The 13,284-nt window shown below is 47.5% G+C and overlaps 1 protein-coding gene across 1 annotated transcript; it reads right to left on the minus strand.

Moving 5' to 3' along the window:
- Nucleotides 1–282: 282 nt before the first annotated feature.
- LOC144167430 (uncharacterized) lies at nt 283–1,903 on the minus strand. Its single transcript, XM_077696696.1, has one exon. The coding sequence runs from the start codon at nt 1,871–1,873 to the stop codon at nt 362–364; it is 1,512 nt and encodes a 503-aa protein (XP_077552822.1). The 5' UTR covers nt 1,874–1,903; the 3' UTR covers nt 283–361.
- Between the last annotated feature and the right edge of the window lie 11,381 nt (nt 1,904–13,284).

Consider the following 13,284-nt stretch of genomic DNA (forward strand, 5'->3'; position numbering starts at 1 on the left):
ATCCTGCTCTGGTGAGGGAGTGCGTTACCGGCAATGGTCGCCGGAGTCAGGCCGCACCCCAAACCCCAACTGTAATGCCAGAATAACAAGTTTTTAAGTGCAATGCACTTTATAAGCGACCCCAAACCATCCACCGCCGGCGGCGGCGGCGTCCGCAGTGCTCCTCTATATTATAAAAGAAACAGCATCCGGCGCCAGGTTTCGATCCGAGGACTTTGCGGCCGCAGCGCGACGCTCTACCGATCAAGCCACGGACTTTTTTTTTTTTTCTTTATTACCGGCTTGGTACAGAACATGCAATACAACCTTTGCACAACACAAGCTTAAAAGCACTGGCCGAGCTCAGGCAAGTGCGTGTGGGTTAAAACTGCTTAAGGGCTACCAGTTCGTTCAGTACATTCATCCACAAGGGTGGCTCATTCTGGGAGTTGTAAACATCTCTTATAAATGCGATGCTTTCTTTAAAGTATTCCCTCGCCGGACGTGCGTTGGCGTCGGCGTGACGAACTGCCATACGCGTTTTCCACAGACTGTGCAGGCTGAGGAGAATAAACATGTCGTGGGGCGCGCCTTCGTCATTTTCTGTCGGCAGAAACCGTATGCCGTAAGGAGTTATCGGTAGATCTTTCTTTAAAGTTCGCTGGAGGATGTCCCATTGAAAAAAAGCGTCACTGCAGTCAAGAAATATGTGTTCAATAGTCTCTGGTTTACGGCAGATAATGCAGTCAATGCCCCAGGGGACAAACAACCCTTTTTCTTGTAGCCAAGGTTTGACTGGCAAGGTGCCGCTGTGAAGTTGGAAGAAAAAGGATTTCGTTGATGACCGGACGGGCATTTTTTTAACTCTTTTTAAAACATCTTGTCCTGGGCCTGCACAGTGTAGGGATCGGTACAGAGGCACCGGCATTGTCACATCGATCAAGTCTTTGTAAAGTCGTTTGCGGGTAACAGCACTGAGGTATTCGATTGAAAATCGCGCTTTTAAGAACTGGTATGCCAGCACCACTTCTCGTAAATATCCCCTTGCAGTCGTTCCCCTGGTAACATAAGAAGACACAACAAAGTCAGGCAAGGAATCACACAGCCTAAGTTGGATCATAGTACGTAAAAAGTCATTGCTTTGGTCGCGTAGAAAAACAAATCTCGACACAACTTGTCTCACAAACAAATGAACCAACCCCAAGCCGCCACATCTGACAGAACGAAAAAGGTTTGTGCGGCTAGTGCGCTCCCACGTGGAGCCCCATATAAATACGGCAAAGACCCTATGCAATTTTTGCACATGAACCCTTGTCATGTATAGCACTTGAAGAACATACCAGATCTTTGCAACCAAGAACAAATTGCACACAGTTGCACGTCCGAACATCGATAAGTCGCGACCGCCCCACTTAGCCGTTTTTTCCCTCACCCGTTCTATCTCCGCTTCCCAGTATTCTTTCGTGTCGCGGTACTGGTCAAGTGGTACGCCAAGGTATTTTGAGGGTATGGTGGCCCACTGTGCCCTTGCGAATGAGGCTGGAGTGTTATCCCACGCTCCGTGCCAGAACCCCGCAGTTTTGTCCCAGTTAATTTCACTTCCTGTCTGTTTACAAAACATTACGGCATCATTCACGGCTTCACAAACACTCTCTTTGTCAGTACAGATAAGGGCAATGTCGTCGGCGTACGCAAGGATTTTGACTTCACTTTCATGAAGCTTGAAACCGTGCACGCTGTCATTGTAGAGCAACTTCAAACAAAATGGCTCGAGGTACAGAGCGAAGAGTAGAGGTGCCAGGGGGCACCCTTGTTTCACGGATGACAGGATCTGGAAGCTACTGGTTATTTTCTTATTTATGATGAGACTCGCTGAGCAATCGGAGTAGCTCATTTTGACGCCTTCTAAAATGACAGCACCTACATTAACATGCTCCAGTCAAGCCACGGACGCGACGGTGATATCAGTGTTGACGCGCCTTATATCTTTAACGCATTCAAACTACGTCGTCAGCGGCGTGCGTTGGCGACTCAGCGGCGTTATAGCGGCTTGATAACTGCGTGGTGTACACGTGATACTACAAACCCGATGGAAGAGATGGAAGAGAAGGCGGCGAGGCGGTGGGCTGCGGGGGCCGAGCGCAAGCGCCGCAAGCGGGCCGACAACCGTGCATTCGCACTTTCACATTCTCCCCCTCGGGGAAATGCGGGGGAATTTTTTTTTTTGGGGGGGGGGGGGGAGGGGTGGTTGTCCATCACCAGGATTCCAACCACGGTCTTTCTACACGCGAGGCAAAAAAAAAATCAAAAATCGCCCGGGGGACATATCGTAACGAAACACGCAGCTTATTTTCTTCCCCCTTCGGAGATTGAGCTGGGTCCCGGGAGTGTGTGCGAACGTGAATGCGCACGTGCCTGCTGAGTTGGCTTTTAAACACACGTCAGGGGATTAGCGCGCTCGAGAAGTTTGGGGATTAGAATTCCATCGCTGAGGGGCAAGTGGCATATATATATATATATCTATATATATATATATATATATATATATATATATATATATATATATATATATATATATATATAGGAAATGAGGGGCTCCGTGAAATAAGACAGAAAAAAAGGGGTGGCAGTCAAGAAAACCTCGGAAAGCAACGGGGAGGTTGTGGTGGGTCATAGAAAGAGATGAAGAATTTTTTGAGTCGAAAAGAAAGTGGTAAAAAAATGCCCGCCGGGTGGGATCCGAACCCACGACCTCCATCTTCATCTTCCTCTTCATCTTCTTCATCTCTTTCTACGACCCACCACAACCTCCCCTTTGCTTTCCGAGTTTTCTTGACTGCCAACCCTTATTTTCTGTCCTATATATATATATATATATACTATATATATACAGTGGAGTCCACTTATAACAATACCGGTTTTAACAATATATCGGATATAACAATGGACAGCCGCGGCACCGTCAGCTTTTCATTGTATTCTATGGCAAAATAAACCGCTTATAACAACGCTGTCATGATGCAATATCGGATATAACAATTAATTGTGGGCACTGGAACCAACCCTGAACGAAACAAAAATGCAAAAACGCTGCGACAATGCCACCCCAACCCCGCCTATTACGCAAAAGGGCATGAGAGCATACGCGCGGCGGCCAGGCGATAGCGCACTTGGCCTCGCACGCGGCGAGTGCGCGCCGAAGAGGCTCGCATGCCACCGCTGCTTTCGCCTGCCGCGGCGACGCGGAGGAGGGGGAGGAGGGGGAGGAGGACCGGATGGGCGCCTCTACGGGCAGTGGGGCAGTTTATTCTGAGGGTGCGCCGCCTGTAGAAAAAGCACCGGGGTGCCTAAGCCCCGGTGCTTTTTAAGTTTAAGCAACTTCACCCTCATTAAGTGCTCTTGTTTATCATGTTCCCCTCATTAAATGCTCTTGTTTGTCACGTTTTCTTTGTTATTTTCGGCATAACCCGCTTATAACGATAATCGGTTATAACAATGATATTTTCATGGCACCTCAATATTGTTATAAGTGGACTCGACTGTATATTCAGGTTGAGGTATTTTTTGTTTCCTGCACTTGGGCGTGGTAGCCAGCGCCACTCGGACTACTCGGGGTGAAGGCGACCTTCTTTTTAACCCCCGGGCCGTGACTCGAGTGTCTATGACATGTCAATAGTGGTCGACCAGCATTGAACCCTCTTAATCTATCTTCGGCACCAAGACTGCCAGAACAGAGGCCCTAGGTAAGCATTTAGCGAATCAGAAATGAGAATGAGGGGCTGTGTAAAATAATACAGAAAATAAGGGTTGGCAGTCAAAAAAACCTCGGAAAGCAAAGGGGAGGTTGTGGTGGGTCATGGAAACAGATGAAGAATTTTTTTGGTTCAGAAAGAAAGTGGTAAATATATATATATATATATATATATATATATATATATATATATATAAAAATCTAGAGAAAGATAAACTCACAAAACGCGCAGAAATAGTATAAGTAAAGAGTCGGATACACAGCAAGAACAATAACAAACAATGTTTACTTACGTAGCGGCAACGGGACTTGCCTTCATCAGAGTAATGTTACATGATTTTGCTGGTTTTACATGATTTTACCGGCCCGCGCCGCCGGGCGTTGTTCGTCGTCTTTTCGAGCATATTCACTCCATGTATTTCGGCCATTGCACGCCGCGGTGTAGCTCCCTTACGCGAGCGAGGTGGAGGGTGCACGGCACTTCGGGAGTTTGTGGACGATCTTGGGCTGGTTGACGCCTGGTCTCTACTTCAGCAGCGCCAGTCAGAAATGACTTCTTTCCGGCTGGGGCTCTGAGAGCAGGTTAGACCGGTTCTACGTTTCTACGTCGCCGACTCCGCGCCTCCATTCCATCTGGAAGGTAGCCTCGGCACTCTCTGACCACCAGCTTGTTGCGCTGCGTCTCGCGGGTTCCGACTTCGTACCATCCTCGCGAGGGCCTTGGCGTCTGAACCCGCAATTGCTCGAGAACCCGTGCGGTATGGCAAAGGTAGAACAGCTCGTGGCCCAGAGGGCGTCGGGCCTCGATGCGAGCGGTGGGATGACTTTAAACCTGAAGTGCGCGAGTGCCTCAGGGCCTTGGGCAAGCGGCTGGCGCAGGAGGAACGCGCGGCGATCCAAGTTGTGTAAGACGCGATTCTCCTGCTTTCGTCGCCTATTTCCTGCGTCCCTGGGGTGGCCGCTGCGCTTGTTGAGCTGCGAAGGGAACATCGCCGCCTCCTTCATATCCTATGGGATAGTTTGCTCGCTTTAGCTCGTGCCGAACCATGGGAGCTAGAAACATGCTGTTCGCGGAATATATTGAGGCTTAGGCTAGCGCGAGTGACCCCGACGCTCTAGTCCGTTAATTATTCGCATTCCGGTGCCGTTGTGTGCAAGCAAGACGCTGTTTTGGACGCAGCGCGCCGGTCTTACGTTGACCTATACAGAACCTAGGCAACTACACCCCAACTGTTTCCTCTAGAGGGGTCACGGGACCCACCTGCCGTAACCGATACTCCCATCACCGAGGGCGAACTGTTTGAGGCACTTAAGACATCCAAACGCAACCGTAGCCAGAGTTCGGACGGTTTGCAACCAGGTTCTACCTGAAGTTTTGGAAGCAGCTGGGGCAGCCTTTCACAGCTCTTGTGAACAGGCCGTAACGGCTGCGCGGCTGCCCCAGTGCTTCTGTGCACATGGCGCGAAAATAGTACAGACGCACACAACACTCTTTTCGAGTTCTTGAGGGGCGGCAGTAGGGGCGGCGCTCGTTGACTTTGAGAGAGTGAGGGGAAGAGATTTCGGCTGCGGCGTCCGCGTCGTCGGGACATTTCTCAACATGAAGATACGTTGCCTTCCTGTTTTGTAGCCGCAACGGCTTCAGTCACCACCAACGGGCCCCGCGCCCAGGCGCACATGAGGAGGATAGGCTCTGCCACAAAGCACAAAAGCCCCTGCACGAAGCTTGCAGTACGCGCGAAAAGAGACCAGAGAGGAAGTTAACTTCAAGGCTGTCGAGGGGACAAAACGAAGATTAGAATGCTGGTGGACGAAAAGCAGAGAGGGGAATATTGCCTAGGACAGTTACCACCTGTAACAGGAAAAAGAAAGTATTTCGGGCTAATTAGCTTTAGTGCATGCCCTAAGCAGCGCTACTATTAAACCAAGAGTGTAAAACATCGTTACATTAGTCCTTTTTGGTAAGATGACATGTCATCACCCCGCTTCAAAGGGGAAACCAATAGGAGTCATCATCATCATCATCATCATCATCAGAAAAGCGGTGCGTCGAATCGTAACACGGGGCAGAAGAGGGCGAATATGCATACTGTGGCGGAGCCTCGTTGGCGTATTCATGGGAAACTTAAATTAGTCGTCTGTGTCAATATCTATTTGATTATGAATAACTTCGAACAGGAATTTTTATCCTTCGCATTAGTTGTGAAGTCGAGTTGCCGGAGATGAGCTTACATGATTTTATTGGGGAGTTGAAGCTCTTTCTGCCTTGCTGTTCCTAGCTAAGCGTTCGGCTCGGTGCTTGACGTGCGCTCACGCGGATGGACGCTGACACAAGTGGTGGTGTTTACGTTCAGGGAAGCGAGCACTCACAATAAAATAAAGATAAACATGTTTTTTACTCATCTGTGATCCTTTGGAGGCCTTCCATTTCGAAGCGCAGAACGAGGACGTTCATTTAATGTGCGTGCGTTTCTGCGGCGTCTTCTACGGACTTCAGAAATTCGCGGAGAGGTATTTTATAACCTGTTAGATCAGTCAGCAGTTTACATTTTGTCAAGCTAGCACCTTAAGCATTGATATTCAACTGCTCGAGAAATCGGGTGTCCCATCTGTAATGGATGACACCCAAGTGGCCAAAGCGACTGTAGTATCCGCTGAAGACCTTCGACAAGAGGAGGATGTCATTCAGACATACTTGCAAGAAGTCACAAAGGACGGAACCCAATTGATTGGATATCTCGAGAGCAAAGACATTATCAGAGAGCTGGAGTGCCATCTCGCTACCAGAAATGTTTCCTTCCAGGTAGAAGTGTGGTCTAACGTCCAAGCTGAAAAGTGTGACTTTTATGAACAAGTTATGCCCTCTCGCTCTGCATTTGGCGGCGCTATTCGCACGCAGAAATGTGACATTCAGTAGGCGATAACATTTTATGTCTTCCTCACAGCACGTCTGCTTTTCTGCACCAAGCAATAGGGATGCGTCCAGCCAATGCAGCTCGACGGTCCCTTTAGAATCCTCTCGGAATGTATCAACGGCTGCCTCTTTGGAAAAGAAGGTCACAGCGTCCATGGCAATTCTGCAAAAGTAAGTGTAAGTCATATGCAAGTAGTGTCATCAAAATATTTTAATTGTCCACTCCGAGCGTGCACACGATTACATGAATTCGTATGCACGCTTAATGAAATCTCTAGTGACTCAATTGAATTTTTTTCTGGTGTCCCCGACCACCAAAGTGAACTTCCCCCTACATGCATGCTTAGGGACGTTTAAACGTAACGCGGTTTTCAGTAATATTATTTTCCTTGTAAAAACAAGCAAAGCAGAGCTTTCCCGCAACGCATGGTAGCTAGACGGGAAACTAGAAACACAGTGAGCGATGAAAATAATGGAAATATAACCGTAATAGTTCTCCTTGTTCTATTGCACATCGATCAAATAAATTGCCGTTTTTGGCGAAGTTTGATGGAACCTAAATGATTCGTAACTACTTCATCAAGTTTGTGCTCAAATCACGCAGTCCTTCGACTTTTTCTGGTACGCGGCATACGATATGTGCCACGACCATGGATATGCTACGTGCGGATAAGCGTCAGTTCCCGGCGTACTACAGCGACGCATGCCAATATATTTTATTTTTCATACAGACGCAGCCTAGCACTTCTGCTTACTAAAACGCAGCGACATTCGCCGAAACGAAAGTGAAGGTTCAAAGCACACAGAAAAAGAACTGTGTGGCCAGGGATGCACACAAAGAAAATTGAAATGTTTCCAGACTGACTACAAAGTAAGTGCTTACATTTATACAAGCAGCATGCGTCACGAATCAGATTAAATTCCCCGTACAGACATATTGCCCAAACTGAGATCATTTTAGAACGTTCATCCTAAGCGCAGAAAAAAAAAACAGGGACACAGTTGACAAGCGCTTGTCCTTGTCTACTGTATCCCTGTTTTTTTTTTCTGCGCTTAAGATGAACGTTATGGAATACCAACTAGTCCGAACGCAAGCCCTTCATCATTTTAGAACTTTTCGTTTATTTATAACCTAATTTTAAAAACATGCGGCTGCAGTAATGCCTATTATCAGATCACTTGATGAAGTAGTTCAGAGTTTCAATACATGCTAATCTTTTAGCGCGGGAACACTAGAAGCACCACCATGTCAGATCGTGTCCATTGCTCTGTCATGGTGTGAAGCCTGTCAATCGAGGTCACAGAGCAAGAGGATAGTGTGTATGAACATTTATAAGAGCATTGCTATGTAACAGTTACCCAGGAGCATTGCGCATGCTAGGAACGGTGGTTTCTGTATGTGTGTCAACGGAGTGTGTGGTAGCTTCTAGCTGTACAGGATTCGCAAAGAATGACAGTATGGAAAGGAAGCTAGAGTATGTATACCCAGCTTCGAATTTCGTGTTTGTCCTATATATTACTTTCATCATCTCACAATAGTGAGACGGTGAAGGTGATAGTAGTGGATGGGCCAAATCAACCAAAAATGATGCTGGGTCACGCATGTCGAGCTATTAACAGCATAAACGATGCCGAACTCAACGTCCTATCACTCCGAAAGTACAAGCAGCACAGAAATGGGCGTACAGAAAAATAATAACAAATAAAAACGAAAATACGAAAGCATAAGGGGTAAGATTTAGAAAACAGAACTGAAACTAAATAAGTAACAGGATGACAAAGAATTCCAAGTTCCAGCGGGATAACTCGCATAATTTTAGCGAAACGACAATCAATTGTTTTTCGTGTTTTTGGTTTTGAATTTTAAATTATTTTTTCCTTTTATAAATATTTTATTATGTTTCTTTTTTTGGAAGATGCGCCATATCTTGGTTTCAAACGGACCAAACGACGCGAAAACAGAAAAAGTTCACTCATGAGTGACGTGCCTTTAAAAATTAATTGAAGAACAGCGATGGCATTATTTTAAACCTGGAAGTGATGCGGGCGTTTTTGCTTAGTATGAAATAGAAAATGCTATATTGTTTCACCCTAGTATCTTCTCACACTCCTATAGCTTCTGAGTGTCCAGTGAGAGCACACTTCTAGTGCTAAGCTGGAGCGAGTGGGGAATTCAATTCAAATGTTTTTTGTAAGAGCAATATGGTGGTGTCACAGTATATCGCAACAATTCAGAGATCTATGTACATCGCCTCAGTGCATGTGTGTGTATGCGCGAATGTACGTATGTACGTGTATGCATGTGTATGTGTACACATGCACGTGCACATGCAAACACACACTGTGGCAGGAACAGCACTTAGTCGACGAAAAAAACCATAGTTTTACTGTCCAATGCTGACGTCCGATCTTGCACAGGCCGATTGTCCACTCAGTCGACTCTGGCTGTTAGCCATGGATGGAATATGGCAGCTGTGTCTGAGGGCATGCAGCACATTACGTTTCCAGTCATTCTTGTCGTCACGTTGGTACGTATAAGCTATACCGCTGTCAACGTATCAAACATGAGATTCCGGCTAATTCAGGGTGGTTGCGCACAAAGGGTCACTTGGACAGCCAGTTGGTATGGGAAGTATTTTAATGAAAGCCTACTTCGTTGTCTATGTGCACCAGGTAGTGCGCAGCATTATGTGTGTCAGAGTGTAGCTACAAGCCATGACTACCGTAGTAAAAATGCAGAGCAATGAATACGACACAAAGGAAGCCAAACAAAACGAGCGCTGACTCTCAACTTAAAATTTATTCGTGCAATTGAAGGGCGGTCTATTTATACGTTCAGCGAATGGCACTGTTAAAATTTTCTTGGCTGTTTCTTTGTTGGTTTTTTCTCTCCTTTGCTCAAGCGCAGAGTGGTGCTCGCTAAATGTATAAATAGACCAACTTGAATAAATTTTTAGTTGAGAGTCAGCGTTTGTCCTGCTTGTCTTCCTTTGTGTCGTGTTTATTGCGGTGCACATATACCATGCATGTGCCCCAACTTCCTAAGCTGGTCAACTTACTTCATATACTACCACTTCTAACACGGTGAGCTACCAGGTAGCACTTCAATGGCCTACAAGCCTTGTTTCTGCCCCACAGGTGAAGCTGCCGCCAGGATTCTCTGTCTAGAAAAAAAGGACGCATCACGAGCTGCCCTGGCAAGCCTTCAAAGTGCAATGTCTTGAGACAGCGAGCTTGTGCCAGCGGAAGCTCGTGAAGTGAGAATCTATGTGAGCATAGCAGCAGAAGATATCCACGCCATGCACAGCCTTGACCCTGAACTAAGCCATGCGCCACCCATCAATCGGAACGTGTCAGAAAATATAAATGTTCTAGTGTGGCAGGGAACAATATCTGTGCGGGAGCTCCAAATTTGCATTCGCTTCTATGCCGAAGACGTTCTTTTTTGCGAACAAAAAGTCACGTCACACATGCTGGGTATTTTACCCCACACCAGAAGACACACGCACGCACATTCAATCCACTCTTCGTAAAGACCGCTACAGTTTGGTTGAAGTTGGTTCAAGACATCTGAAGTAGCTTAAAGACCTCCAATCTTCAACCCTGAAGTTGATTGAAGACCTCCGGCAAGGAGACAGCGGATGCAGGTACAACTTCCGGTCCTACCGACAGCACCCGCAATAGCAACACAAGCAAGCTGAACAGCAAGATGAGGAGGACGATGTTTTAAATGGCCTTGCGGGTGGATGCGGGGAGAAGCTCTTATTTTGCGTGCAGGAAGAATTGATGAAGACAGCCCCTGACAAGTACTCAGGCAATGTTGTATGCCTAGATGCTACAAATAAGACAACCGAGTATGTACTTCCTTTTTTTTCTTGTTGTGAAGACCCCTCAGCCTATGTCATCGGTGGGATATTTATAACCCAGTTTGAAGCAGCTGAACGCCTAGCCGAAGCACAAAAAGTATCTAAATCGTGGTGCCCAAATATCAGTCCAAAGTACTGTATGATAGACTTCAGCCAGTCAGAGATCAATGCCATTAAGTAATGCTTTCCGAAAAGCAGTACTGCGTTGTGCAGGTTTGACAGAGAGCAGGCTTGGGAGCGTTGCTGTTGAACAAATGAGAACTACATACCTAACAAGAGTCATGCTTTGATTTTGCTGCGCGATATGGCAAATGCCCCACAGTGGCCGACATCACTGCGGCTGTAGAGAAGATTCAGAGCTCTGATCTGTGGGCCAGCAATTCTGCATTTCGTGGCTGTGTAAGTTGCCACTGGCTTCCAGCCAAAGAAATGTGGACAACCTGCTTCAGGCCTGGACTTCCCATTACAACGAATAATAATACAGGAACGCGGAACAAAATGCTGCAGGAATACTGCCGGAAGGGCAGCAGCCACAGTCTTACTGTTCTCCTTGAATTATTGCGCGTGTTTCTAGCCGCAAAAAAAGAGGCCTTTCAGAGGGAGAATCTGTGGTCCACGTCAGCCGTACTATGATTCAGTGCCACACTACTTACATGATCGACCGCGTAGTGTAGTGAAGCACATCATGAGGAGACTTAGCGCAGCTGCCGACTTGACCATTAAATCTGCGACCCGCTGTAGCCAGGACGCTGCATTTCGCATAAAGAGTGCCAGATCTGATATTTCCTATTTTTTGGACTTCGAAAAGTACAGGCTACCAATTAAGCATGTTTTTTACCCTCTTCCAGAACGGCGAAGATTGGGGATTCGATAAGTGGCCAGAAAGTTACCACAATGAGCCATTAATGGCAATTGACAGCAATGTAAAGCTTCCAGATGACACATATAAACCTCTTCTTTGCGAGGATGGTGATTGAACAACAGGTGAAACAGGCGACTTCATTGCAAACCTATCGGATATAAAGCCAGCACACTTTGGCTTCGAGAATTTTATGGGGCAAAATGTTTGGGCTATGATTGTGGGGACGGCGATGTGCCGCAAAAAGGACTTTCCCACTTGTTGGAATGTTCTGCAGAGCTACAATTGGAGTATACCAGTCTGTGGCGGGATAAACCTGCGAGGTTCACCAACGAACAGTTGCTTCGGGGAAAAGCGACAATGCAGTCAGCAAACTGCGTCCAAACTGATAAGATCCCGCACAGCAAACCAAGAGCACTAGCGATCAAAGTGGTGTGTTGGCCAAAATGCTGATACATTGCGAGCCACGTATTTGAAAGCACCGCCTATTGACAACGGGCTAACAATTGATTGATTGCAGGGTTTAACGCGCCGACGCAACGCAGGCGATGAGGCGCGCCGTAGTGGAGGGCTCGGATTAATTTTGACCACCTGGGGATCTTTAACGTGCGCCGAAATCTCGTACACACGGGCGTTTTTGCTTTTCGCCTCCATCAGAAAAGCGGCCGCCGCGGCCGGAAATCGAACCCGCGACCTCGTGCTCAGCAGCGCAACGCCTTAGCCACTGAGCCACCGCGGTAGGTGACAACGGGCTAACAAAAACGTGAAATTAAAGGCCAAAAAAATGCCCGACACGAAGCTTAATTTACTGCAAAACATCATTTTTGCCTACTGGAATGCGCTCCTGCAGATCCTCTGACTTATATTTGTTCTCTGTAACATCTTTCTTTGTATTTGCATACCTCGGCAAAACTGGACGCCTCTCTCACACTCACACACAAAAATATATTTTTCCTCTCGCACTCACTCACTTTCACGCTCACCAGTCACCCTCATCACTCGCACTGACTTGCGCTCATGTGCACGCTCACTGCTCGCTGTCGCCACTTGCACTCACTCGCGCTCACGTTCACCATTCGCCATCACCACTCGCACTCACTCACTCTCACTCCTTACCGTCACTACTCACACCCATTCGCGCTCCCGCTCATCACTCGTCGTCACCCCTCGCACGCGGGTGTGCCAGCAGACCCTCCATGATGGCCGCGGCGCCCGCTTTTTTGATGGAGGAGAAAAGGAAAAACGCCCGTGCTTACGAGACTTCGGGGCACGTTAAAGATCCCCAGGTAGTCAAAATTAATCTGGAGCCCTCTACTACGGCGCGCCTCATCGCCTGCGTTGCGTCGGTGCGTTAACGGCGAGACCTGTACCCGCCGCGGTGGCTCAGTGGCTAAGGCGTTGCGCTGCTGAGCGCGAGGTCGCGGGTTCGATTCCCGGCCGTGGCGGCCGCTTTTCTGATGGAGGCGAAAAGCAAAAACGCCCGTGTGTACGAGATTTCGGCGCACGATAAAGATCCCCAGGTGGTCAAAATTAATCCGGAGCCCTCCACTACGGCGCGCCTCATCGCCTGCGTTGCGTCGGCGCGTTAAACCCCATAATCAATCAACGGCGAGACCTGTGCCCTCTGTCGAGAGGCAAATCTTTGCCTTGTGAATATTTTCGTTTTAATAAACACTTTCTGTCTCTGTCTCCCTCTCTCTCTCTCTCTCTCTCTCTCTCTCTCTCTCTCTGCGTTAAACCTTATAATCAGTCAGATCCTCCATGAGTCATGAAACGGAACAGTATCAGCGCATTACGGCGTCGGGAGTCTATCCATATCATATTATTATATCAACACGCCACCAGAGAGTTAATTCTACGGTGCCCCATAGCATGACTACAGTGACGACATATTTCCGGTGCTAAAAGTAATCGC

The sequence above is a fragment of the Haemaphysalis longicornis genome, unplaced genomic scaffold (genome assembly GCF_048455015.1).
Source record: "Haemaphysalis longicornis isolate Haplotype H1 unplaced genomic scaffold, Haemaphysalis longicornis Haplotype H1 scaffold_1, whole genome shotgun sequence".
Classification (NCBI taxonomy): domain Eukaryota; kingdom Metazoa; phylum Arthropoda; class Arachnida; order Ixodida; family Ixodidae; genus Haemaphysalis; species Haemaphysalis longicornis.

Bases quoted from the DNA above. Each gene is read 5' to 3' on its own strand.
- LOC144167430 (XM_077696696.1), bottom strand. From the start codon at position 1,873: ATGAGCTACTCCGATTGCTCAGCGAGTCTCATCATAAATAAGAAAATA.